This window comes from Scyliorhinus torazame, chromosome 26 (genome assembly GCF_047496885.1).
Source record: "Scyliorhinus torazame isolate Kashiwa2021f chromosome 26, sScyTor2.1, whole genome shotgun sequence".
Classification (NCBI taxonomy): domain Eukaryota; kingdom Metazoa; phylum Chordata; class Chondrichthyes; order Carcharhiniformes; family Scyliorhinidae; genus Scyliorhinus; species Scyliorhinus torazame.
Window position 1 is genome coordinate 42,885,374 of NC_092732.1, and position 24,903 is coordinate 42,910,276.

A 24,903-nucleotide genomic window follows, 5' to 3' on the forward strand; every position below is an offset into this window, starting at 1 on the left:
TTCAAGAAAAAGTAATTTATTAAATTGAGAGAGTTTGACCGAAAAAAGCTAAAACACACAAATTGTTCAGACTTCCGCAGGCAGCGGTTAGAACTGTCCTCCCAGCTAGCGACCTGCCTCGCTGCACCTCACGTGACTGCCTCAGAGAGTGGGGGGGGGGGGGGGGGTGTCTCCGACGGGCCGATCCTCAGACCCCTCCGCCTCCCCTTTTATTCGGCACCTCTTTCTCAATCCGGGTGGAGTTAATGTACGACTCCAGGATAAATATGGTCTCGTCCACTTGATTTTCACTCGAATCCAACCTGGAAAGGAAGAGCGATAAAAGTTAGGGTGCGACTCGCACGGCTGCTCCCAAGCCACTGCTCCTTGTCCATATATCATCCCAGTAAGAAGTCTTACAACACCAGGTTGAAAGTCCAACAGGTTTGTTTTAAATCACTAGCTTTCGGAGCACTGCTCTGCAGGTGTGATGCAACAGAGAGTTAAAGTACTTTTAAATTAAAACAATGTTTATTTATGAAAACCAGTTAACACTTTATAAACCCACAGGAAACATCTTAACAACTATCATCCCCAATAAATCCCCCAAAGAATACAGTACTCTATAAGTAACTCTTAATCTTTCCTCGCTACATCCATAAGACAAAAGACCCTTTTTAAACACCGAGATCAGGTTTAAATTCTCTTCTGAGAGCAGTTATCACTTTGAAATCACCCAAATGATCTGGAGACAGTCTTTAGACTGCAGAGAGAGATCCTTACCCAGCTGCTTGCTTTGCCTGCAGCTATCCAGCTCTCAAAACAAAACTAAAACACACCCTGTGGCTGCCTGCTCAAAAACGAAAGTGAAAGCCAGCCAGCCCAGCTCCACCCACTCTCTGATACCACTGCAGCTCTCTGACAACTACCCATTTCTTAAAGGTACATCCACTACAGCTATTTAATAAACACCCATTTCTTAAAGGCACATCCACTACAGCTATTTGATAAACACCCATTTCTTAAAGGTACATCCACTGCAGCTATTCGATAAACACCCATTTCTTAAAGGTACACCCACTACAGCTATTCGATAAACACTCATTTCTTAAAGGTACATCCACTACAGCTATTTAATAAACACCCATTTCTTAAAGGCACATCCACTACAGCTATTTGATAAACACCCATTTCTTAAAGGTACATCCACTACAGCTATTCGATAAACACCCATTTCTTAAAGGTACATCCACTGCAGCTATTCGATAAACACCCATTTCTTAAAGGTACTGTCACAGGACAGAACATTGGAACAGGCATCTTAAAGACAAAACGGTGCCAACTTATAAATGTTGTAGGTACTGTTTGCTGTAAGTCGAACATTGTAAAGTTAAGGACTGTCTATACACTGCACTTCCCCAACACATCTGCCAATTTCTCGTCCATAAATCCAATTTTCTATTGTTGAATCTGCTCTTTCAGTCAGATTCCAGATCACAACTCCCAGCGTAAAAGACAATCCTCAAGTTGCTCTGGCTCTATTGCCGGTTCCCTCAGGTGCAGAATGAGATTGAGTGTGGAGGTGTTGGGGGGGGGGATCAGTGCCGTTTTCAGTTGGATGACTCTTGGCTGCAGATGGGCACAGCACGTGGCCACCAACAGAAAGGACTGGACTCCATCTGCCCAACCCGGGTCCTCTCTCGGCCCACTCCCCTGCCCAGGACAGGTGCTCCCTCCCCTGCCCTATCACCCTCCATGGCGACTCACATGTTGACATTGTGCTTCAGAGTCTCCAGCTGCTGTTGCTCGGGAGCTGTGATCATCTCCTCAATCTCCTGAAGCTGTTGTTCCTCCGCTCCCGTCGCCTGCATCGACGCCATGATTGCTTCGATTCTCTGCGATTTCTCCAGCAGCCGCCTGGGGGCAGAAATTAAAACCTCATTCATTCCAGAGTCGCCCGGCTGCTGTGAACCCCAGCACCTTCCAGAAGAGGCAATTCAGCCCATCATCCCAGTACCTGCTCTCCTCGAGGCTGGGTCGGATTGTTCCGGCTATCATTCTCTCGAAGACCACCTGGATGAAATGGTCTGTCTCTGGCCCTATAACCAGCTCACCTGCTGCTGAAAACCTCAGTCAATTCCTTTGCTCCCTCCAGACGTGACGATTGCGACACATTCCCGGCCCCTCCCATTTTCTTTTTGTTTTAGAAATATTTTAATTCAAATGTTTACATATTTTCAACAAACCCCCCCCCTTACAGAAAAAAGAGAAACAAAGAACACATAAATAAACATCTTACAACGACATCACGAATTCCCCCAATATACAAACTCCCCATTAAGCAATAATAAACACAGTAGTAAACACAAAGTACCCCCCCCCCCCCCCCCCCCCCTCCCCGGTTGCTGCTGCTGCTGACCACCTCCTAACGCTCCGCTAGAAAGTCTAGGAACGGTTGCCACCGCCTGGAGAACCCTTGCACAGACCCTCTCAAGGCAAATTTTACCCTCTCCAGTTTAATGAACCCTGCCATGTCGCTGATCTAGGCTTCCACGCTCGGGGGCCTCGCATCCTTCCACTGTAGCAGAATCCTCCGCCGGGCTACCAGGGATGCAAAGGCCAGAATACCGGCCTCTTTCGCCTCCTGCACTCCCGGCTCGTCCGATACCCCAAATAGTCCGAGCCCCCAACTCGGCTTAACCCGGGTGTTCACCACCTTAGACACCATCCTCGCAATACCCCTCCAGAACCCATCCAGCGCAGGGCACGCCCAGAACATGTGGGTGTGATTTGCTGGGCTCCCCGAGCACCTCCCACATCTGTCTTCCACCCCAAAGAACCTGCTCAGCCTCGCCCCTGTCATATGCGCTCTGTGAAGAACCTTAAATTGGATCAGGCTAAGCCTGGCGCAAGAGGAGGAAGAATTAACCCTACCCAGGGCGTCCGCCCACGCACCCTTGTCTATCTCTTCCTCAAGCTCCTCCTCCCATTTACCCTTTAGCTCCTCCACCGAGGTCTCCTCCTCCTCCTGCATCTCCTGGTAGATCGCCGAGACCCTGCCCTCTCCAACCCACACCCCCGAGAGCACCCTATCCTGGATCCTGAGTGCTGGAAGCAGCGGGAACTCCCTCACCTGCTGTCTTACAAACGCCCTTACCTGCATGTACCTGAAGGCGTTTCCGGGGGAAGCCCGAAGTTTTCCTCCAGCGCCCCTAGGCTCGCAAACGTCCCATCTACAAACGGGTCCCCCATCCTTCTAATTCCTGCCCTGTGCCAGCTCAGGAACCCTCCATCCATTCTCCCCGGGACGAACCGATGGTTCACATTCCAAGTTATCAGCCGGATCGGGGGGCTTCCCCCACCCCCCCCTGCCGATTAGCCATCCCCTTTTCTAGGCCAGCCACGTGCCCGCGCCTCTCGCACTCTCCATCCCCCCCAGCGGCAGACCCCCACCCCGACTCTCTCTCCGAGCTCCAGCTCCCCTTTGGCCAATGAAGCAGCAACCCCCCCCCAAAGCTAGGTCCCCGCCTAGCTGCGTTGCTCCCTCCATAGCACTCCCGTAAGTCAGCTGACTCCTGCTGACCCCGGCCACTCCATCGACCCCCCAGTGTGGTCGTCTCCCCCCACCCTCCTGTCGATCAGCGGGTGCTCCTCTCCAACACCGCCCTTCCCCCCCACCCGCCCCCGGCCCCGCCCCCTTCCTTCCCTAGCGGGGGGGAAAAAGCCCGCGCTTTCCATCAAACCGGCCCCGCCCTTTCTGGCGCATCTCCCTTTTGCGGCCTAATCCCAGCTCCCCCACCTCGGGCCTCCCATCTCCCCTCCCCCCAACAGGGCCCCGTCCTTCCAACCACCGACGCCCACACTCTCACCAAACCCCCACTTCGAACCACTTCACCCCACCCCACCCAGCAACCAAGGAAACAATACAGAACAGAACATCCCCCAAAGCACAGTAACCACAGTAGCCCCCGGGACCGTCCCTTTTCTTCCCACGTCCTGAATGATCTGTTGAGCTGCTCGCAGAAAAATACCTTTCACTGTACCTCGGTACACGTGACAATAAACAAATCCAATCCTCTTTGAAGAAGACTGTCTGCTAACATCACAGTGTCCAACCCTGTGTGACAATCCTCCAGTCAGGCACTGCTGGAGAAATGGGGCAGCATTGGGTCTCCCACAGGGAGGCCATGAACCCGAGATGAAATGTGAGAGATTGAGAAGACAGGACAGGAGAAATGATTTGTAAAGCTGCAGGTTCCGTCGCCGGGCTAGTGATCGAGGCAGAAGGTGTCAGCATTTAGGATTTAGATGAGACTGAAGGCTGGGGGGACAGACCAAGTAGGATTGGTGACAACCGCGGACTCCGGTGCTGGGACAGCACGGACAGGTTGGGCTGTCATTGTACCGTCTGGGAATGTCCATCAGGCCGCCATGTTTGATTAAAGAACCCACTTTCACTTTTCAGTGAATCTCCAACTCCCAGCAGAGTCAGGCTCCCCGACGGGACGCAGCAAAGCAATAGCAAGTTGGTGAGAAAACCCTCAGGTGATTGGTCGGTGCAGGTGAACTTTCCCCTCCATTGTACCATCGCAGACTGTCCGTCGGCACGGTGACACACCCTATCCTCCCGATGGCCGCCTGCAGCCCCTCAACAAGGAGACGAGGAGGCCCGCGAGGCCCCAGTCACCCATTTACTCCATTTCCTACTCGCCCACTCCAGCCCTCTGGGTCATCGGCTACTCAGCTTGGTAACCAGCTGACCAACGGCCCCTTCACCCTCCCTGACCCCAGCCGCAGGACACCCCTCCAAACCCCAGGGGGCGCTCGCTGGTCGTCACTCACTTGTTTTCACGGGTTTCGTATTCTCGACGATCGATCAGATTGACCACAGTCTGAAATCATAAAACACCGACCATAAAACACAGACCATAAAACACCGACCATAAAACACAGACCATAAAACACAGACCATAAAACACAGACCATAAAACACAGACCATAAAACACAGACCATAAAACACAGACCATAAAACACAGACCATAAAACACCGACCATAGAACACCGACCATAAAACACGGACCATAAAACGCAGACCATAAAACACGGACCACAAAACACCGACCATAAAACATGGACCATAAAACACAGACCATAAAACACAGACCATAAAACACAGACCATAAAACACCGACCATAAAACACGGAACATAAAACACGGACCATAAAACACGGACCATAAAACACCGACCATAAAACATGGACCATAAAACACCGACCATAAAACACAGACCATAAAACACCGACCATAAAACACCGACCATAAAACATGGACCCGATCACAGTGCAGCCAGAGGAGTGGACATTACAGGGATTGCAACGTACTGGAACTACCTTCTCAATCACCCGGGAGTGAGTTACAGACTGGAATCTAATCGAGGGGTTCGGGGTGGTTTATATATAGAATAACAGATACCCGGGAGTGAGTTACAGACTGGAATCTAATCGAGGGGTTCGCGGTGGTTTATATATAGAATAACAGACACCCGGGAGTGAGTTACAGACTGGAATCTAATCGAGGGGTTCGGGATGGTTTATATATAGAATAACAGATACGCGGGAGTGAGTTACTGACTGGAATCTAATCGAGGGGTTCGGGGGGGTTTATATATACAATAACAGATACCCGGGAGTGAGTTTCAGACTGGAATCTAATCAAGGGGTTCGGGATGGTTTATATACAGAATAACAGATACCCGGGAGTGAGTTACAGACTGGAATCTAATCGAGTGGTTCGGGGTGGTTTATATATAGAATAACAGATACCCGGGAGTGAGTTACAGACTGGAATCTAATCGAGGGGTTCAGGGTGGTTTATATATAGAATAACAGATACCCGGGAGTGAGTTACAGACTGGAATCTAATCGAGGTGTTCGGGGTGGTTTATATATAGAATAACAGATACCCGGGAGTGAGTTACAGACTAAAACATAATCGAGGGGTTCGCGGTGGTTTATATATAGAATAACAGATACCCGGGAGTGAGTTACAGACTAAAACATAATCGAGGGGTTCGCAGTGGTTTATATATAGAATAACACATACCCGGGAGTGAGTGACAGACTGGAATCTAATCGAGGGGTTCGGGATGGTTTATATATAGAATAACAGATACCCGGGAGTGAGTTACAGACTAAAACATAATCGAGGGGTTCGCAGTGGTTTATATATAGAATAACACATACCCGGGGGTGAGTTACAGACTGGAATCTAATCGAGGGGTTCAGGGTGGTTTATATATAGAATAACAGATACCCGGGAGTGAGTTACAGACTGGAATCTAATCGAGGGGTTCGGGGTGGTTTATATACAGAATAACAGATACCGGGGAGTGAGTTACAGACTGGAATCTAATTGAGGGGTTCGGGGTGGTTTATATATAGAATAACAGATACCCGGGAGTGAGTTACAGACTGGAATCTAATCGAGGGGTTCAGGGTGGTTTATATATAGAATAACAGATACCCGGGAGTGAGTTACAGACTGGAATCTAATCGAGGGGTTCAGGGTGGTTTATATATACAATAACAGATACCCGGGAGTGAGTTACAGACTGGAATCTAAACGAGGGCTTTGGGGTGGTTTATATATAGAATAACAGATACCCGGGAGTGAGTTACAGACTGGAATCTAATCGAGGGGTTCAGGGTGGTTTATATATAGAATAACAGATACCCGGGAGTGAGTTACAGACTGGAATCTAAACGAGATGTTTGGGGTGGTTTATATATAGAATAACAGATACCCGGGAGTGAGTTACAGACTGGAATCTAAACGAGGGGTTCAGGGTGGTTTACATATAGAATAACAGATACGCGGGAGTGAGTTACAGACTGGAATCTAATCGAGGGGTTCAGGGTGGTTTATATATAGAATAACAGATACCCGGGAGTGAGTTACAGACTGGAATCTAATCGAGGGGTTCAGGGTGGTTTATATATAGAATAACAGATACCCGGGAGTGAGTTACAGACTGGAATCTAATCGAGGGGTTCAGGGTGGTTTATATATAGAATAACAGATACCCGGGAGTGAGTTACAGACTGAAATCTAAACGAGGGGTTCGGGGTGGTTTATATATAGAATAACAGATACCCGGGAGTGAGTTACAGACTGGAATCTAATCGAGGGGTTCAGGGTGGTTTATATTTGAATAACAGATACCCGGGAGTGAGTTACAGACTGGAATCTAATCGAGGGGTTCAGGGTGGTTTATATATAGAATAACAGACACCCGGGAGTGAGTTACAGACTGGAATCTAATCGAGGGGTTCGGGGTGGTTTTTATATAGAATAACAGATACCCGGGAGTGAGTTACAGACTGGAATCTAATCGAGGGGTTCAGGGTGGTTTATATACAGAATAACAGATACCCGGGAGTGAGTTACAGACTGGAATCTAATCGAGGGGTTCGGGGTGGTTTATATATAGAATAACAGATACCCGGGAGTGAGTTACAGACTGGAATCTAAACGAGGGGTTTGGGGTGGTTGATATATAGAATAACAGATACCCGGGAGTGAGTTACAGACTGGAATCTAATCGAGGGGTTCAGGGTGGTTTATATATAGAATAACAGATACCCGGGAGTGAGTTACAGACTGGAATCTAATCGAGGGGTTCAGGGTGGTTTATATATAGAATAACAGATACCCGGGAGTGAGTTACAGACTGGAATCTAATCGAGGGGTTCGGGGTGGTTTATATATAGAATAACAGATACCCGGGAGTGAGTTACAGACTGGAATCTAATCGAGGGGTTTTGGGTGGTTTATATATAGAAAAACAGATATCCGGGAGTGAGTTACAGACTGGAATCTAATCGAGGGGTTCAGGGTGGTTTATATAGAATAACAGATACCTGGGAGTGAGTTACAGACTGGAATCTAATCGAGGGGTTCGGAGTGGTTTATATATAGAATAACAGATACCCGGGAGTGAGTTACACACTGGAATCTAATCGAGGGGTTCGGGATGGTTTATATGTAGAATAACAGATACCCGGGAGTGAGTTACAGACTGGAATCTAATCGAGGGGTTCGGGGTGGTTTATATATAGAATAACAGATACCTGGGAGTGAGTTACAGACTAAAACCGAATCGAGGGGTTCGGGGTGGTTTATATTTGAATAACAGATACCCAGGAGTGAGTTACAGACTGGAATCTAATCGAGGGGTTTGGGGTGGTTTATATATAGAATAACAGATACCTGGGAGTGAGTTACAGACAGGAATCTAATCGAGATGTTCAGGGTGGTTTATATATAGAATAACAGATGCCCGGGAGTGAGTTACAGACTGGCATCTAATCGAGGGATTCGGGGTGGTTTATATATAGAATAACAGGTACCTGGGAGTGAGTTACAGACTGGAATCTAATCGAGGTGTTCGGGGTGGTTTATATATAGAATAACAGATGCCTGGGAGTGAGTTACAGACTGAAATCTTATCGAGGGGTTCGGGGTGGTTTATATATAGAACAGATACCCGGGAGTGAGTGACAGACTGGAATCTAAACGAGGGGTTCGGAGTGGTTTATATATAGAATAACAGATACCCGGGAGTGAGTTACAGACTGAAATCTAATCGAGGGGTTCAGGGTGGTTTATATAGAATAACAGATACCTGGGAGTGAGTTACTGACTGGAATCTAATCGAGGGGTTCGGGGTGGTTTATATATAGAATAACAGATACCCGGGAGTGAGTTACAGACTGGAATCTAATCGAGGGGTTCGGAGTGGTTTATATATAGAATAACAGATACCCGGGAGTGAGTTACAGACTGGAATCTAATCGAGGGGTTCGGAGTGGTTTATATAGAGAATAACAGATACCCGGGAGTGAGTTACAGACTGAAAACTAATCGAGGGGTTCAGGGTGGTTTATATAGAATAACAGATACCCGGGAGTGAGTTACAGACTGGAATCTAATCGAGGGGTTCGGAGTGGTTTATATATAGAGTAACAGATACCCGAGAGTGAGTTACAGACTGGAATCTAATCGAAGGGTTCGGGGTGGTTTATATAGAATAAAAGTTACCCGGGAGTGAGTTACACACTGGAATCTAATCGAGGGGTTTGGGATGGTTTATATGTAGAATAACAGATACCCGGTAGTGAGTTACAGACTGGAATCTAATCGAGGGGTTCGGAATGGTTTATATATAGAATAACAGATACCCGGGAGTGAGTGACAGACTGGAATCTAATCGAGGGGTTCAGGGTGGTTTATATAGAATAAAAGATACCCGGGAGTGAGTTACAGACTGGAATCTAATCGAAGGGTTTGGGGGGGGTTTATATAGAATAACAGATACCCGGGAGTGAGTTACACACTGGAATCTAATCGAGGGGTTCGGGATGGTTTATATGTAGAATAACAGATACCCGGGAGTGAGTTACAGACTGGAATCTAAACGAGGGGTTCGGGGTGGTATATATAGAATAACAGATACCCGGGAGTGAGTTAGAGACTGGAATCTAATCGAGGTGTTCAGGGTGGTTTATCTATAGAATAACAGATACCCGGGAGTGAGTTACAGACTGGTATCTAATCGAGGGGTTCGGGGTGGTTTATATATAGAATAACAGGTACCTGGGAGTGAGTTACAGACTGGAATCTAATCGAGGTGTTCGGGGTGGTTTATATATAGAATAACAGATACCTGGGAGTGAGTTACAGACTGGAATCTAATCGAGGGGTTCGGGGTGGTTTATATATAGAACAGATACCCGGGAGTGAGTTACAGACTGGAATCTAAACGAGGGGTTCGGAGTGGTTTATATATAGAATAACAGATACCCGGGAGTGAGTTACAGACTGGAATCTAATCGAGGGGTTCGGGGTGGTTTATATATAGAATAACAGATACCCGGGAGTGAGTTACAGACTGGAATCTAATCGAGGGGTTCGGAGTGGTTTATATATAGAATAACAGATACCCGGGAGTGAGTTACAGACTGGAATCTAATCGAGGGGTTCGGAGTGGTTTATATATAGAATAACAGATACCCGGGAGTGAGTTCCAGACTGGAATCTAATCGAAGGGTTTGGGGGGGGTTTATATAGAATAACAGATACCCGGGAGTGAGTTACACACTGGAATCTAATCGAGGGGTTCGGGATGGTTTATATGTAGAATAACAGATACCCGGGAGTGAGTTACAGACTGGAATCTAAACGAGGGGTTCGGGGTGGTTTATATAGAATAACAGATACCCAGGAGTGAGTTAGAGACTGGAATCTAATCGAGGTGTTCAGGGTGGTTTATGTATAGAATAACAGATACCCGGGAGTGAGTTACAGACTGGTATCTAATCGAGGGGTTTGGGGTGGTTTATATATAGAATAACAGATACCCGGGAGTGAGTTACAGACTGGAATCTAATCGAGGTGTTCGGGGTGGTTTATTTATAGAATAACAGATACCTGGGAGTGAGTTACAGACTGGAATCTAATCGAGGGGTTCGGGGTGGTTTATATATAGAACAGATACCCGGGAGTGAGTTACAGACTGGAATCTAAACGAGGGGTTCGGAGTGGTTTATATATAGAATAACAGATACCCGGGAGTGAGTTACAGACTGAAATCTAATCGAGGGGTTCAGTGTGGTTTATATAGAATAACAGATACCCGGGAGTGAGTTACAGACTGGAATCTAATCGAGGGGTTCGGAGTGGTTTATATATAGAATAACAGACACCCGGGAGTGAGTTACAGACTGAAAACTAATCGAGGGGTTCAGGGTGGTTTACATAGAATAACAGATACCCGGGAGTGAGTTACAGACTGGAATCTATTCGAGGGGTTAGGAGTGGTTTATATATAGAATAACAGATACCCGGGAGTGAGTGACAGACTGGAATCTAATCGAGGGGTTCAGGGTGGTTTATATAGTACAAAAGATACCCGGGAGTGAGTTACAGACTGGAATCTAATCGAGGGGTTCGGGGTGGTTTATATATAGAATAACAGATACCCGGGAGTGAGTTACAGACTAAAACCGAATCGAGGGGTTCAGCGTGGTTTATATATAGAATAACAGATACCCAGGAGTGAGTGACAGACTGGAATCTTATCGAGGGGTTCGGGGTGGTTTATATTTGAATAACAGATACCCGGGAGTGAGTTACAGACTGGAATCTAATCGAGGGGTTTGGGGTGGTTTATATATAGAATAACAGATACCCGGGAGTGAGTTACAGACTGGAATCTAATCGAGGTGTTCGGAGTGGTTTATATATAGAATAACAGATACCTGGGAGTGAGTTACAGACTGGAATCTAATCGAGGGGTTCGGGGTGGTTTATATATAGAACAGATACCCGGGAGTGAGTTACAGACTGGAATCTAAACGAGGGGTTCGGAGTGGTTTATATATAGAATAACAGATACCCGGGAGTGAGTTACAGACTGAAAACTAATCGAGGGGTTCAGGGTGGTTTATATAGAATAACAGATACCCGGGAGTGAGTTACAGACTGGAATCTAATCGAGGGGTTCGGAGTGGTTTATATATAGAATAACAGATACCCGGGAGTGAGTTACAGACTGAAAACTAATCGAGGGGTTCAGGGTGGTTTATATAGAATAACAGATACCCGGGAGTGAGTTACAGACTGGAATCTAATCGAGGGGTTCGGAGTGGTTTATATATAGAGTAACAGATACCCGAGAGTGAGTTACAGACTGGAATCTAATCGAAGGGTTCGGGGTGGTTTATATAGAATAAAAGTTACCCGGGAGTGAGTTACACACTGGAATCTAATCGAGGGGTTCGGGATGGTTTATATGTAGAATAACAGATACCCGGTAGTGAGTTACAGACTGGAATCTAATCGAGGGGTTCGGAATGGTTTATATATAGAATAACAGATACCCGGGAGTGAGTTAGAGACTGGAATCTAATCGAGGTGTTCAGGGTGGTTTATCTATAGAATAACAGATACCCGGGAGTGAGTTACAGACTGGTATCTAATCGAGGGGTTCGGGGTGGTTTATATATAGAATAACAGGTACCTGGGAGTGAGTTACAGACTGGAATCTAATCGAGGTGTTCGGGGTGGTTTATATATAGAATAACAGATACCTGGGAGTGAGTTACAGACTGGAATCTAATCGAGGGGTTCGGGGTGGTTTATATATAGAACAGATACCCGGGAGTGAGTTACAGACTGGAATCTAAACGAGGGGTTCGGAGTGGTTTATATATAGAATAACAGATACCCGGGAGTGAGTTACAGACTGGAATCTAATCGAGGGGTTCGGGGTGGTTTATATATAGAATAACAGATACCCGGGAGTGAGTTACAGACTGGAATCTAATCGAGGGGTTCGGAGTGGTTTATATATAGAATAACAGATACCCGGGAGTGAGTTACAGACTGGAATCTAATCGAGGGGTTCGGAGTGGTTTATATATAGAATAACAGATACCCGGGAGTGAGTTCCAGACTGGAATCTAATCGAAGGGTTTGGGGGGGGTTTATATAGAATAACAGATACCCGGGAGTGAGTTACACACTGGAATCTAATCGAGGGGTTCGGGATGGTTTATATGTAGAATAACAGATACCCGGGAGTGAGTTACAGACTGGAATCTAAACGAGGGGTTCGGGGTGGTTTATATAGAATAACAGATACCCAGGAGTGAGTTAGAGACTGGAATCTAATCGAGGTGTTCAGGGTGGTTTATGTATAGAATAACAGATACCCGGGAGTGAGTTACAGACTGGTATCTAATCGAGGGGTTTGGGGTGGTTTATATATAGAATAACAGATACCCGGGAGTGAGTTACAGACTGGAATCTAATCGAGGTGTTCGGGGTGGTTTATTTATAGAATAACAGATACCTGGGAGTGAGTTACAGACTGGAATCTAATCGAGGGGTTCGGGGTGGTTTATATATAGAACAGATACCCGGGAGTGAGTTACAGACTGGAATCTAAACGAGGGGTTCGGAGTGGTTTATATATAGAATAACAGATACCCGGGAGTGAGTTACAGACTGAAATCTAATCGAGGGGTTCAGTGTGGTTTATATAGAATAACAGATACCCGGGAGTGAGTTACAGACTGGAATCTAATCGAGGGGTTCGGAGTGGTTTATATATAGAATAACAGACACCCGGGAGTGAGTTACAGACTGAAAACTAATCGAGGGGTTCAGGGTGGTTTACATAGAATAACAGATACCCGGGAGTGAGTTACAGACTGGAATCTATTCGAGGGGTTAGGAGTGGTTTATATATAGAATAACAGATACCCGGGAGTGAGTGACAGACTGGAATCTAATCGAGGGGTTCAGGGTGGTTTATATAGTACAAAAGATACCCGGGAGTGAGTTACAGACTGGAATCTAATCGAGGGGTTCGGGGTGGTTTATATATAGAATAACAGATACCCGGGAGTGAGTTACAGACTAAAACCGAATCGAGGGGTTCAGCGTGGTTTATATATAGAATAACAGATACCCAGGAGTGAGTGACAGACTGGAATCTTATCGAGGGGTTCGGGGTGGTTTATATTTGAATAACAGATACCCGGGAGTGAGTTACAGACTGGAATCTAATCGAGGGGTTTGGGGTGGTTTATATATAGAATAACAGATACCCGGGAGTGAGTTACAGACTGGAATCTAATCGAGGTGTTCGGAGTGGTTTATATATAGAATAACAGATACCTGGGAGTGAGTTACAGACTGGAATCTAATCGAGGGGTTCGGGGTGGTTTATATATAGAACAGATACCCGGGAGTGAGTTACAGACTGGAATCTAAACGAGGGGTTCGGAGTGGTTTATATATAGAATAACAGATACTCGGGAGTGAGTTACAGACTGAAATCTAATCGAGGGGTTCAGGGTGGTTTATATAGAATAACAGATACCTGGGTGTGAGTTACAGACTGGAATCTAATCGAGGGGTTCGGGGTGGTTTATATATAGAATAACAGATACCCGGGAGTGAGTTACAGACTGGAATCTAATCGAGGGGTTCGGAGTGGTTTATATATAGAATAACAGATACCCGGGAGTGAGTTACAGACTGGAATCTAATCGAGGGGTTCGGAGTGGTTTATATATAGAATAACAGATACCCGGGAGTGAGTTACAGACTGAAAACTAATCGAGGGGTTCAGGGTGGTTTATATAGAATAACAGATACCCGGGAGTGAGTTACAGACTGGAATCTAATCGAAGGGTTCGGGGTGGTTTATATAGAATAAAAGATACCCGGGAGTGAGTTACACACTGGAATCTAATCGAGGGGTTCGGGATGGTTTATATGTAGAATAACAGATACCCGGGAGTGAGTTACAGACTGGAATCTAATCGAGGGGTTCGGGGTGGTTTATACATAGAATAACAGATACCCGGGAGTGAGTTACAGACTGGAATCTAATCGAGGGGTTCGGGGTGGTTTATATATAGAATAACAGATACCCGGGAGTGAGTTACAGACTGGAATCTAATCGAGGGGTTCGGGGTGGTTTATATATAGAATAACAGATACCCGGGAGTGAGTTACAGACTAAAACCTAATCGAGGGGTTCGGGGGGGTTTATATATAGAATGACAGATACCCGGCAGTGAGTTACAGGAATCTAATCGAGGGGTTCGGGATGGTTTATATGTAGAATAACAGATACCCGGGAGTGAGTTACAGACTGGAATCTAATCGAGGGGTACGGGGTGGTTTATATATAGAATAACAGATACCCGGGAGAGAGTTACAGACTGGAATCTAATCGAGGGGTTCGGGGTGCTTTATACATAGAATAACAGATACCTGGGAGTGAGTTACAGACTGGAATCTAATCTAGGGGTTCGGGGTGGTTTATATATAGAATAACAGATACCCGGGAGTGAGTTACAGACTTGAATCTAATCGAGGGGTTCGGGGTGGTTTATATATAGAATAACAGACACCCGGGAGTGAGTTACAGACTGGAATCTAATCGAGGTGTTCGGGGTGGTTTATATACAGAATAACAGATGCGCGGGAGTGAGTTACAGACTGGAATCTAATCGAGGGGTTCGGGGTGGTTTATATATAGAATAACAGATACCCGGGAGTGAGTTACAGACTAAAACCGAATCGAGGGGTTCGGGGTGGTTTATATTTGAATAACAGATACCCAGGAGTGAGTTACAGACTGGAATCTAATCGAGGGGTTTGGGGTGGTTTATATATAGAATAACAGATACCCGGGAGTGAGTTACAGACTGGAATCTAATCGAGGGGTTTGGGGTGGTTTATATATAGAATAACAGATACCTGGGAGTGAGGTACAGACTGGCATCTAATCGAGGGGTTCGGGGTGGTTTATATATAGAATAACAGGTACCTGGGAGTGAGTTACAGACTGGAATCTAATCGAGGTGTTCGGGGTGGTTTATATATAGAATAACAGATACCTGGGAGTGAGTTACAGACTGAAATCTAATCGAGGGGTTCGGGGTGGTTTATATATAGAACAGATACCCGGGAGTGAGTGACAGACTGGAATCTAAACGAGGGGTTCGGAGTGGTTTATATATAGAATAACAGATACCCGGGAGTGAGTTACAGACTGAAATCTAATCGAGGGGTTCAGGGTGGTTTATATAGAATAACAGATACCTGGGAGTGAGTTACTGACTGAAAACTAATCGAGGGGTTCAGGGTGGTTTATATAGAATAACAGATACCCGGGAGTGAGTTACAGACTGGAATCTATTCGAGGGGTTAGGCGTGGTTTATATATAGAATAACAGATACCCGGGAGTGAGTTACAGACTGGAATCTAATCGAGGGGTTCGGAGTGGTTTATATATAGAGTAACAGATACCCGGGAGTGAGTTACAGACTGGAATCTAATCGAAGGGTTCGGGGTGGTTTATATAGAATAAAAGTTACCCGGGAGTGAGTTACACACTGGAATCTAATCGAGGGGTTCGGGATGGTTTATATGTAGAATAACAGATACCCGGTAGTGAGTTACAGACTGGAATCTAATCGAGGGGTTCGGAATGGTTTATATTTAGAATAACAGATACCCGGGAGTGAGTGACAGACTGGAATCTAATCGAGGGGTTCAGGGTGGTTTATATAGAATAAAAGATACCCGGGAGTGAGTTACAGACTGGAATCTAATCGAAGGGTTTGGGGTGGTTTATATAGAATAACAGATACCCGGGAGTGAGTTACACACTGGAATCTAATCGAGGGGTTCGGGGTGGTTTATATAGAATAACAGATACCCGGGAGTGAGTTACACACTGGAATCTAATCGAGGGGTTCGGGATGGTTTATATGTAGAATAACAGATACCCGGGAGTGAGTTACAGACTGGAATCTAAACGAGGGGTTCGGGGTGGTTTATATAGAATAACAGATACCCGGGAGTGAGTTAGAGACTGGAATCTAATCGAGGTGTTCAGGGTGGTTTATCTATAGAATAACAGATACCCGGGAGTGAGTTACAGACTGGAATCTAATCGAGGGGTTCGGAGTGGTTTATATATAGAATAACAGGTACCTGGGAGTGAGTTACAGACTGGAATCTAATCGAGGTGTTCGGGGTGGTTTATATATAGAATAACAGATACCTGGGAGTGAGTTACAGACTGGAATCTAATCGAGGGGTTCGGGGTGGTTTATATATAGAACAGATACCCGGGAGTGAGTTACAGACTGGAATCTAAACAAGGGGTTCGGAGTGGTTTATATATAGAATAACAGATACCCGGGAGTGAGTTACAGACTGGAATCTAATCGAGGGGTTCGGGGTGGTTTATATATAGAATAACAGATACCCGGGAGTGAGTTACTGACTGGAATCTAATCGAAGGGTTCGGGGTGGTTTATATAGAATAAAAGATACCCGGGAGTGAGTTACACACTGGAATCTAATCGAGGGGTTCGGGATGGTTTATATGTAGAATAACAGATACCCGGGAGTGAGTTACAGACTGGAATCTAATCGAGGGGTTCGGGGTGGTTTATACATAGAATAACAGATACCCGGGAGTGAGTTACAGACTGGAATCTAATCGAGGGGTTCGGGGTGGTTTATATATAGAATAACAGATACCCGGGAGTGAGTTACAGACTGGAATCTAATCGAGGGATTCGGGGTGGTTTATATATAGAATAACAGATCCCCGGGAGTGAGTTACAGACTAAAACCTAATCGAGGGGTTCGGGGGGGTTTATATATAGAATGACAGATACCCGGCAGTGAGTTACAGGAATCTAATCGAGGGGTTCGGGATGGTTTATATATAGAATAACAGATACCCGGGAGAGAGTTACAGACTGGAATCTAATCGAGGGGTTCGGGGTGGTTTATACATAGAATAACAGATACCTGGGAGTGAGTTACAGACTGGAATCTAATCTAGGGGTTCGGGGTGGTTTATATATAGAATAACAGATACCCGGGAGTGAGTTACAGACTTGAATCTAATCGAGGGGTTCGGGGTGGTTTATATATAGAATAACAGACACCCGGGAGTGAGTTACAGACTGGAATCTAATCGAGGTGTTCGGGGTGGTTTATATACAGAATAACAGATGCGCGGGAGTGAGTTACAGACTGGAATCTAATCGAGGGGTTCGGGGTGGTTTATATATAGAATAACAGATACCCGGGAGTGAGTTACAGACTAAAACCGAATCGAGGGGTTCGGGGTGGTTTATATTTGAATAACAGATACCCAGGAGTGAGTTACAGACTGGAATCTAATCGAGGGGTTTGGGGTGGTTTATATATAGAATAACAGATACCTGGGAGTGAGGTACAGACTGGCATCTAATCGAGGGGTTCGGGGTGGTTTATATATAGAATAACAGGTACCTGGGAGTGAGTTACAGACTGGAATCTAATCGAGGTGTTCGGGGTGGTTTATATATAGAATAACAGATACCTGGGAGTGAGTTACAGACTGAAATCTAATCGAGGGGTTCGGGGTGGTTTATATATAGAACAGATACCCGGGAGTGAGTGACAGACTGGAATCTAAACGAGGGGTTCGGAGTGGTTTATATATAGAATAACAGATACCCGGGAGTGAGTTACAGACTGAAATCTAATCGAGGGGTTCAGGGTGGTTTATATAGAATAACAGATACCTGGGAGTGAGTTACTGACTGAAAACTAATCGAGGGGTTCAGGGTGGTTTATATAGAATAACAGATACCCGGGAGTGAGTTACAGACTGGAATCTATTCGAGGGGTTAGGCGTGGTTTATATATAGAATAACAGATACCCGGGAGTGAGTTACAGACTGGAATCTAATCGAGGGGTTCGGAGTGGTTTATATATAGAGTAACAGATACCCGGGAGTGAGTTACAGACTGGAATCTAATCGAAGGGTTCGGGGTGGTTTATATAGAATAAAAGTTACCCGGGAGTGAGTTACACACTGGAATCTAATCGAGGGGTTCGGGATGGTTTATATGTAGAATAACAGATACCCGGTAGTGAGTTACAGACTGGAATCTAATCGAGGGGTTCGGAATGGTTTATATATAGAATAACAGATACCCGGGAGTGAGTGACAGACTGGAATCTAATCGAGGGGTTCAGGGTGGTTTATATAGAATAAAAGATACCCGGGAGTGAGTTACAGACTGGAATCTAATCGAAGGGTTTGGGGGGTGTTTATATAGAATAACAGATACCCGGGAGTGAGTTACACACTGGAATCTAATCGAGGGGTTCGGGATGGTTTATATGTAGAATAACAGATACCCGGGAGTGAGTTACAGACTGGAATCTAAACGAGGGGTTCGGGGTGGTTTATATAGAATAACAGACACCCGGGAGTGAGTTACAGACTGAAAACTAATCGAGGGGTTCAGGGTGGTTTACATAGAATAACAGATACCCGGGAGTGAGTTACAGACTGGAATCTAATCGAGGGGTTCGGAGTGGTTTATATATAGAATAACAGGTACCTGGGAGTGAGTTACAGACTGGAATCTAATCGAGGTGTTCGGGGTGGTTTATATATAGAATAACAGATACCTGGGAGTGAGTTACAGACTGGAATCTAATCGAGGGGTTCGGGGTGGTTTATATATAGAACAGATACCCGGGAGTGAGTTACAGACTGGAATCTAAACAAGGGGTTCGGAGTGGTTTATATATAGAATAACAGATACCCGGGAGTGAGTTACAGACTGGAATCTAATCGAGGGGTTCGGGGTGGTTTATATATAGAATAACAGATACCCGGGAGTGAGTTACTGACTGGAATCTAATCGAGGGGTTCGGAGTGGTTTATATATAGAATAACAGATACCCGGGAGTGAGTTACAGACTGGAATCTAATCGAGGGGTTCGGAGTGGTTTATATATAGAATAACAGATACCCGGGAGTGAGTTCCAGACTGGAATCTAATCGAAGGGTTTGGGGGGGGTTTATATAGAATAACAGATACCCGGGAGTGAGTTACACACTGGAATCTAATCGAGGGGTTCGGGATGGTTTATATGTAGAATAACAGATACCCGGGAGTGAGTTACAGACTGGAATCTAAACGAGGGGTTCGGGGTGGTTTATACAGAATAACAGATACCCAGGAGTGAGTTAGAGACTGGAATCTCATAGAGGTGTTCAGGGTGGTTTATCTATAGAATAACAGATACCCGGGAGTGAGTTACAGACTGGTATCTAATCGAGGGGTTCGGGGTGGTTTATATATAGAATAACAGGTACCTGGGAGTGAGTTACAGACTGGAATCTAATCGAGGTGTTCGGGGTGGTTTATATATAGAATAACAGATACCTGGGAGTGAGTTACAGACTGGAATCTAATCGAGGGGTTCGGGGTGGTTTATATATAGAACAGATACCCGGGAGTGAGTTACAGACTGGAATCTAAACGAGGGGTTCGGAGTGGTTTATATATAGAATAACAGATACCCGGGAGTGAGTTACAGACTGAAATCTAATCGAGGGGTTCAGTGTGGTTTATATAGAATAACAGATACCGGGGAGTGAGTTACAGACTGGAATCTAATCGAGGGGTTTGGGGTGGTTTATATATAGAATAACAGATACCCGGGAGTGAGTTACAGACTAAAACCGAATCGAGGGGTTCAGCGTGGTTTATATATAGAATAACAGATACCCGGGAGTGAGTTACAGACTGGAATCTAATCGAGGGGTTCAGGGTGGTTTATATAGAATAACAGATACCCGGGAGTGAGTTACAGACTGGAATCTAATCGAGGGGTTCGGAGTGGTTTATATATAGAGTAACAGATACCCGAGAGTGAGTTACAGACTGGAATCTAATCGAAGGGTTCGGGGTGGTTTATATAGAATAAAAGTTACCCGGGAGTGAGTTACACACTGGAATCTAATCGAGGGGTTCGGGATGGTTTATATGTAGAATAACAGATACCCGGTAGTGAGTTCCAGACTGGAATCTAATCGAAGGGTTTGGGGGGGGTTTATATAGAATAACAGATACCCGGGAGTGAGTTACACACTGGAATCTAATCGAGGGGTTCGGGATGGTTTATATGTAGAATAACAGATACCCGGGAGTGAGTTACAGACTGGAATCTAAACGAGGGGTTCGGGGTGGTTTATACAGAATAACAGATACCCAGGAGTGAGTTAGAGACTGGAATCTCATAGAGGTGTTCAGGGTGGTTTATCTATAGAATAACAGATACCCGGGAGTGAGTTACAGACTGGTATCTAATCGAGGGGTTCGGGGTGGTTTATATATAGAATAACAGGTACCTGGGAGTGAGTTACAGACTGGAATCTAATCGAGGTGTTCGGGGTGGTTTATATATAGAATAACAGATACCTGGGAGTGAGTTACAGACTGGAATCTAATCGAGGGGTTCGGGGTGGTTTATATATAGAACAGATACCCGGGAGTGAGTTACAGACTGGAATCTAAACGAGGGGTTCGGAGTGGTTTATATATAGAATAACAGATACCCGGGAGTGAGTTACAGACTGAAATCTAATCGAGGGGTTCAGTGTGGTTTATATAGAATAACAGATACCGGGGAGTGAGTTACAGACTGGAATCTAATCGAGGGGTTTGGGGTGGTTTATATATAGAATAACAGATACCCGGGAGTGAGTTACAGACTAAAACCGAATCGAGGGGTTCAGCGTGGTTTATATATAGAATAACAGATACCCGGGAGTGAGTTACAGACTGGAATCTAATCGAGGGGTTCAGGGTGGTTTATATAGAATAACAGATACCCGGGAGTGAGTTACAGACTGGAATCTAATCGAGGGGTTCGGAGTGGTTTATATATAGAGTAACAGATACCCGAGAGTGAGTTACAGACTGGAATCTAATCGAAGGGTTCGGGGTGGTTTATATAGAATAAAAGTTACCCGGGAGTGAGTTACACACTGGAATCTAATCGAGGGGTTCGGGATGGTTTATATGTAGAATAACAGATACCCGGTAGTGAGTTACAGACTGGAATCTAATCGAGGGGTTCGGAATGGTTTATATATAGAATAACAGATACCCGGGAGTGAGTGACAGACTGGAATCTAATCGAGGGGTTCAGGGTGGTTTATATAGAATAAAAGATACCCGGGAGTGAGTTACAGACTGGAATCTAATCGAAGGGTTTGGGGGGGGTTTATATAGAATAACAGATACCCGGGAGTGAGTTACACACTGGAATCTAATCGAGGGGTTCGGGATGGTTTATATGTAGAATAACAGATACCCGGGAGTGAGTTACAGACTGGAATCTAAACGAGGGGTTCGGGGTGGTATATATAGAATAACAGATACCCGGGAGTGAGTTAGAGACTGGAATCTAATCGAGGTGTTCAGGGTGGTTTATCTATAGAATAACAGATACCCGGGAGTGAGTTACAGACTGGTATCTAATCGAGGGGTTCGGGGTGGTTTATATATAGAATAACAGGTACCTGGGAGTGAGTTACAGACTGGAATCTAATCGAGGTGTTCGGGGTGGTTTATATATAGAATAACAGATACCTGGGAGTGAGTTACAGACTGGAATCTAATAGAGGGGTTCGGGGTGGTTTATATATAGAACAGATACCCGGGAGTGAGTTACAGACTGGAATCTAAACGAGGGGTTCGGAGTGGTTTATATATAGAATAACAGATACCCGGGAGTGAGTTACAGACTGGAATCTAATCGAGGGGTTCGGGGTGGTTTATATATAGAATAACAGATACCCGGGAGTGAGTTACAGACTGGAATCTAATCGAGGGGTTCGGAGTGGTTTATATATAGAATAACAGATACCCGGGAGTGAGTTACAGACTGGAATCTAATCGAGGGGTTCGGAGTGGTTTATATATAGAATAACAGATACCCGGGAGTGAGTTCCAGACTGGAATCTAATCGAAGGGTTTGGGGGGGGTTTATATAGAATAACAGATACCCGGGAGTGAGTTACACACTGGAATCTAATCGAGGGGTTCGGGATGGTTTATATGTAGAATAACAGATACCCGGGAGTGAGTTACAGACTGGAATCTAAACGAGGGGTTCGGGGTGGTTTATATAGAATAACAGATACCCAGGAGTGAGTTAGAGACTGGAATCTAATCGAGGTGTTCAGGGTGGTTTATCTATAGAATAACAGATACCCGGGAGTGAGTTACAGACTGGTATCTAATCGAGGGGTTTGGGGTGGTTTATATATAGAATAACAGATACCCGGGAGTGAGTTACAGACTGGAATCTAATCGAGGTGTTCGGGGTGGTTTATTTATAGAATAACAGATACCTGGGAGTGAGTTACAGACTGGAATCTAATCGAGGGGTTCGGGGTGGTTTATATATAGAACAGATACCCGGGAGTGAGTTACAGACTGGAATCTAAACGAGGGGTTCGGAGTGGTTTATATATAGAATAACAGATACCCGGGAGTGAGTTACAGACTGAAATCTAATCGAGGGGTTCAGTGTGGTTTATATAGAATAACAGATACCCGGGAGTGAGTTACAGACTGGAATCTAATCGAGGGGTTCGGGGTGGTTTATATATAGAATAACAGATACCCGGGAGTGAGTTACAGACTGGAATCTAATCGAGGGGTTCGGAGTGGTTTATATATAGAATAACAGACACCCGGGAGTGAGTTACAGACTGAAAACTAATCGAGGGGTTCAGGGTGGTTTACATAGAATAACAGATACCCGGGAGTGAGTTACAGACTGGAATCTATTCGAGGGTTTAGGAGTGGTTTATATATAGAATAACAGATACCCGGGAGTGAGTGACAGACTGGAATCTAATCGAGGGGTTCAGGGTGGTTTATATAGTACAAAAGATACCCGGGAGTGAGTTACAGACTGGAATCTAATCGAGGGGTTCGGGGTGGTTTATATATAGAATAACAGATACCCGGGAGTGAGTTACAGACTAAAACCGAATCGAGGGGTTCAGCGTGGTTTATATATAGAATAACAGATACCCAGGAGTGAGTGACAGACTGGAATCTTATCGAGGGGTTCGGGGTGGTTTATATTTGAATAACAGATACCCGGGAGTGAGTTACAGACTGGAATCTAATCGAGGGGTTTGGGGTGGTTTATATATAGAATAACAGATACCCGGGAGTGAGTTACAGACTGGAATCTAATCGAGGTGTTCGGAGTGGTTTATATATAGAATAACAGATACCTGGGAGTGAGTTACAGACTGGAATCTAATCGAGGGGTTCGGGGTGGTTTATATATAGAACAGATACCCGGGAGTGAGTTACAGACTGGAATCTAAACGAGGGGTTCGGAGTGGTTTATATATAGAATAACAGATACTCGGGAGTGAGTTACAGACTGAAATCTAATCGAGGGGTTCAGGGTGGTTTATATAGAATAACAGATACCTGGGTGTGAGTTACAGACTGGAATCTAATCGAGGGGTTCGGGGTGGTTTATATATAGAATAACAGATACCCGGGAGTGAGTTACAGACTGGAATCTAATCGAGGGGTTCGGAGTGGTTTATATATAGAATAACAGATACCCGGGAGTGAGTTACAGACTGGAATCTAATCGAGGGGTTCGGAGTGGTTTATATATAGAATAACAGATACCCGGGAGTGAGTTACAGACTGAAAACTAATCGAGGGGTTCAGGGTGGTTTATATAGAATAACAGATACCCGGGAGTGAGTTACAGACTGGAATCTAATCGAAGGGTTCGGGGTGGTTTATATAGAATAAAAGATACCCGGGAGTGAGTTACACACTGGAATCTAATCGAGGGGTTCGGGATGGTTTATATGTAGAATAACAGATACCCGGGAGTGAGTTACAGACTGGAATCTAATCGAGGGGTTCGGGGTGGTTTATACATAGAATAACAGATACCCGGGAGTGAGTTACAGACTGGAATCTAATCGAGGGGTTCGGGGTGGTTTATATATAGAATAACAGATACCCGGGAGTGAGTTACAGACTGGAATCTAATCGAGGGGTTCGGGGTGGTTTATATATAGAATAACAGATACCCGGGAGTGAGTTACAGACTAAAACCTAATCGAGGGGTTCGGGGGGGTTTATATATAGAATGACAGATACCCGGCAGTGAGTTACAGGAATCTAATCGAGGGGTTCGGGATGGTTTATATGTAGAATAACAGATACCCGGGAGTGAGTTACAGACTGGAATCTAATCGAGGGGTACGGGGTGGTTTATATATAGAATAACAGATACCCGGGAGAGAGTTACAGACTGGAATCTAATCGAGGGGTTCGGGGTGCTTTATACATAGAATAACAGATACCTGGGAGTGAGTTACAGACTGGAATCTAATCTAGGGGTTCGGGGTGGTTTATATATAGAATAACAGATACCCGGGAGTGAGTTACAGACTTGAATCT

The 24,903-nt window shown here is 45.2% G+C and overlaps 1 protein-coding gene across 1 annotated transcript in view; it reads right to left on the reverse strand.

Annotated features, from left to right (window-relative positions):
* The window catches only part of LOC140403018 (DNA-directed RNA polymerase III subunit RPC3-like), a 232,156-nt gene continuing 207,253 nt past the window's right edge, over positions 1-24,903 (reverse strand). The window contains 3 exon segments of the mRNA XM_072490671.1: positions 1-302; positions 1,747-1,896; positions 4,822-4,871. Coding sequence (XP_072346772.1) covers positions 188-302; positions 1,747-1,896; positions 4,822-4,871 — 315 coding nt within the window. The 3' untranslated portion in view covers positions 1-187.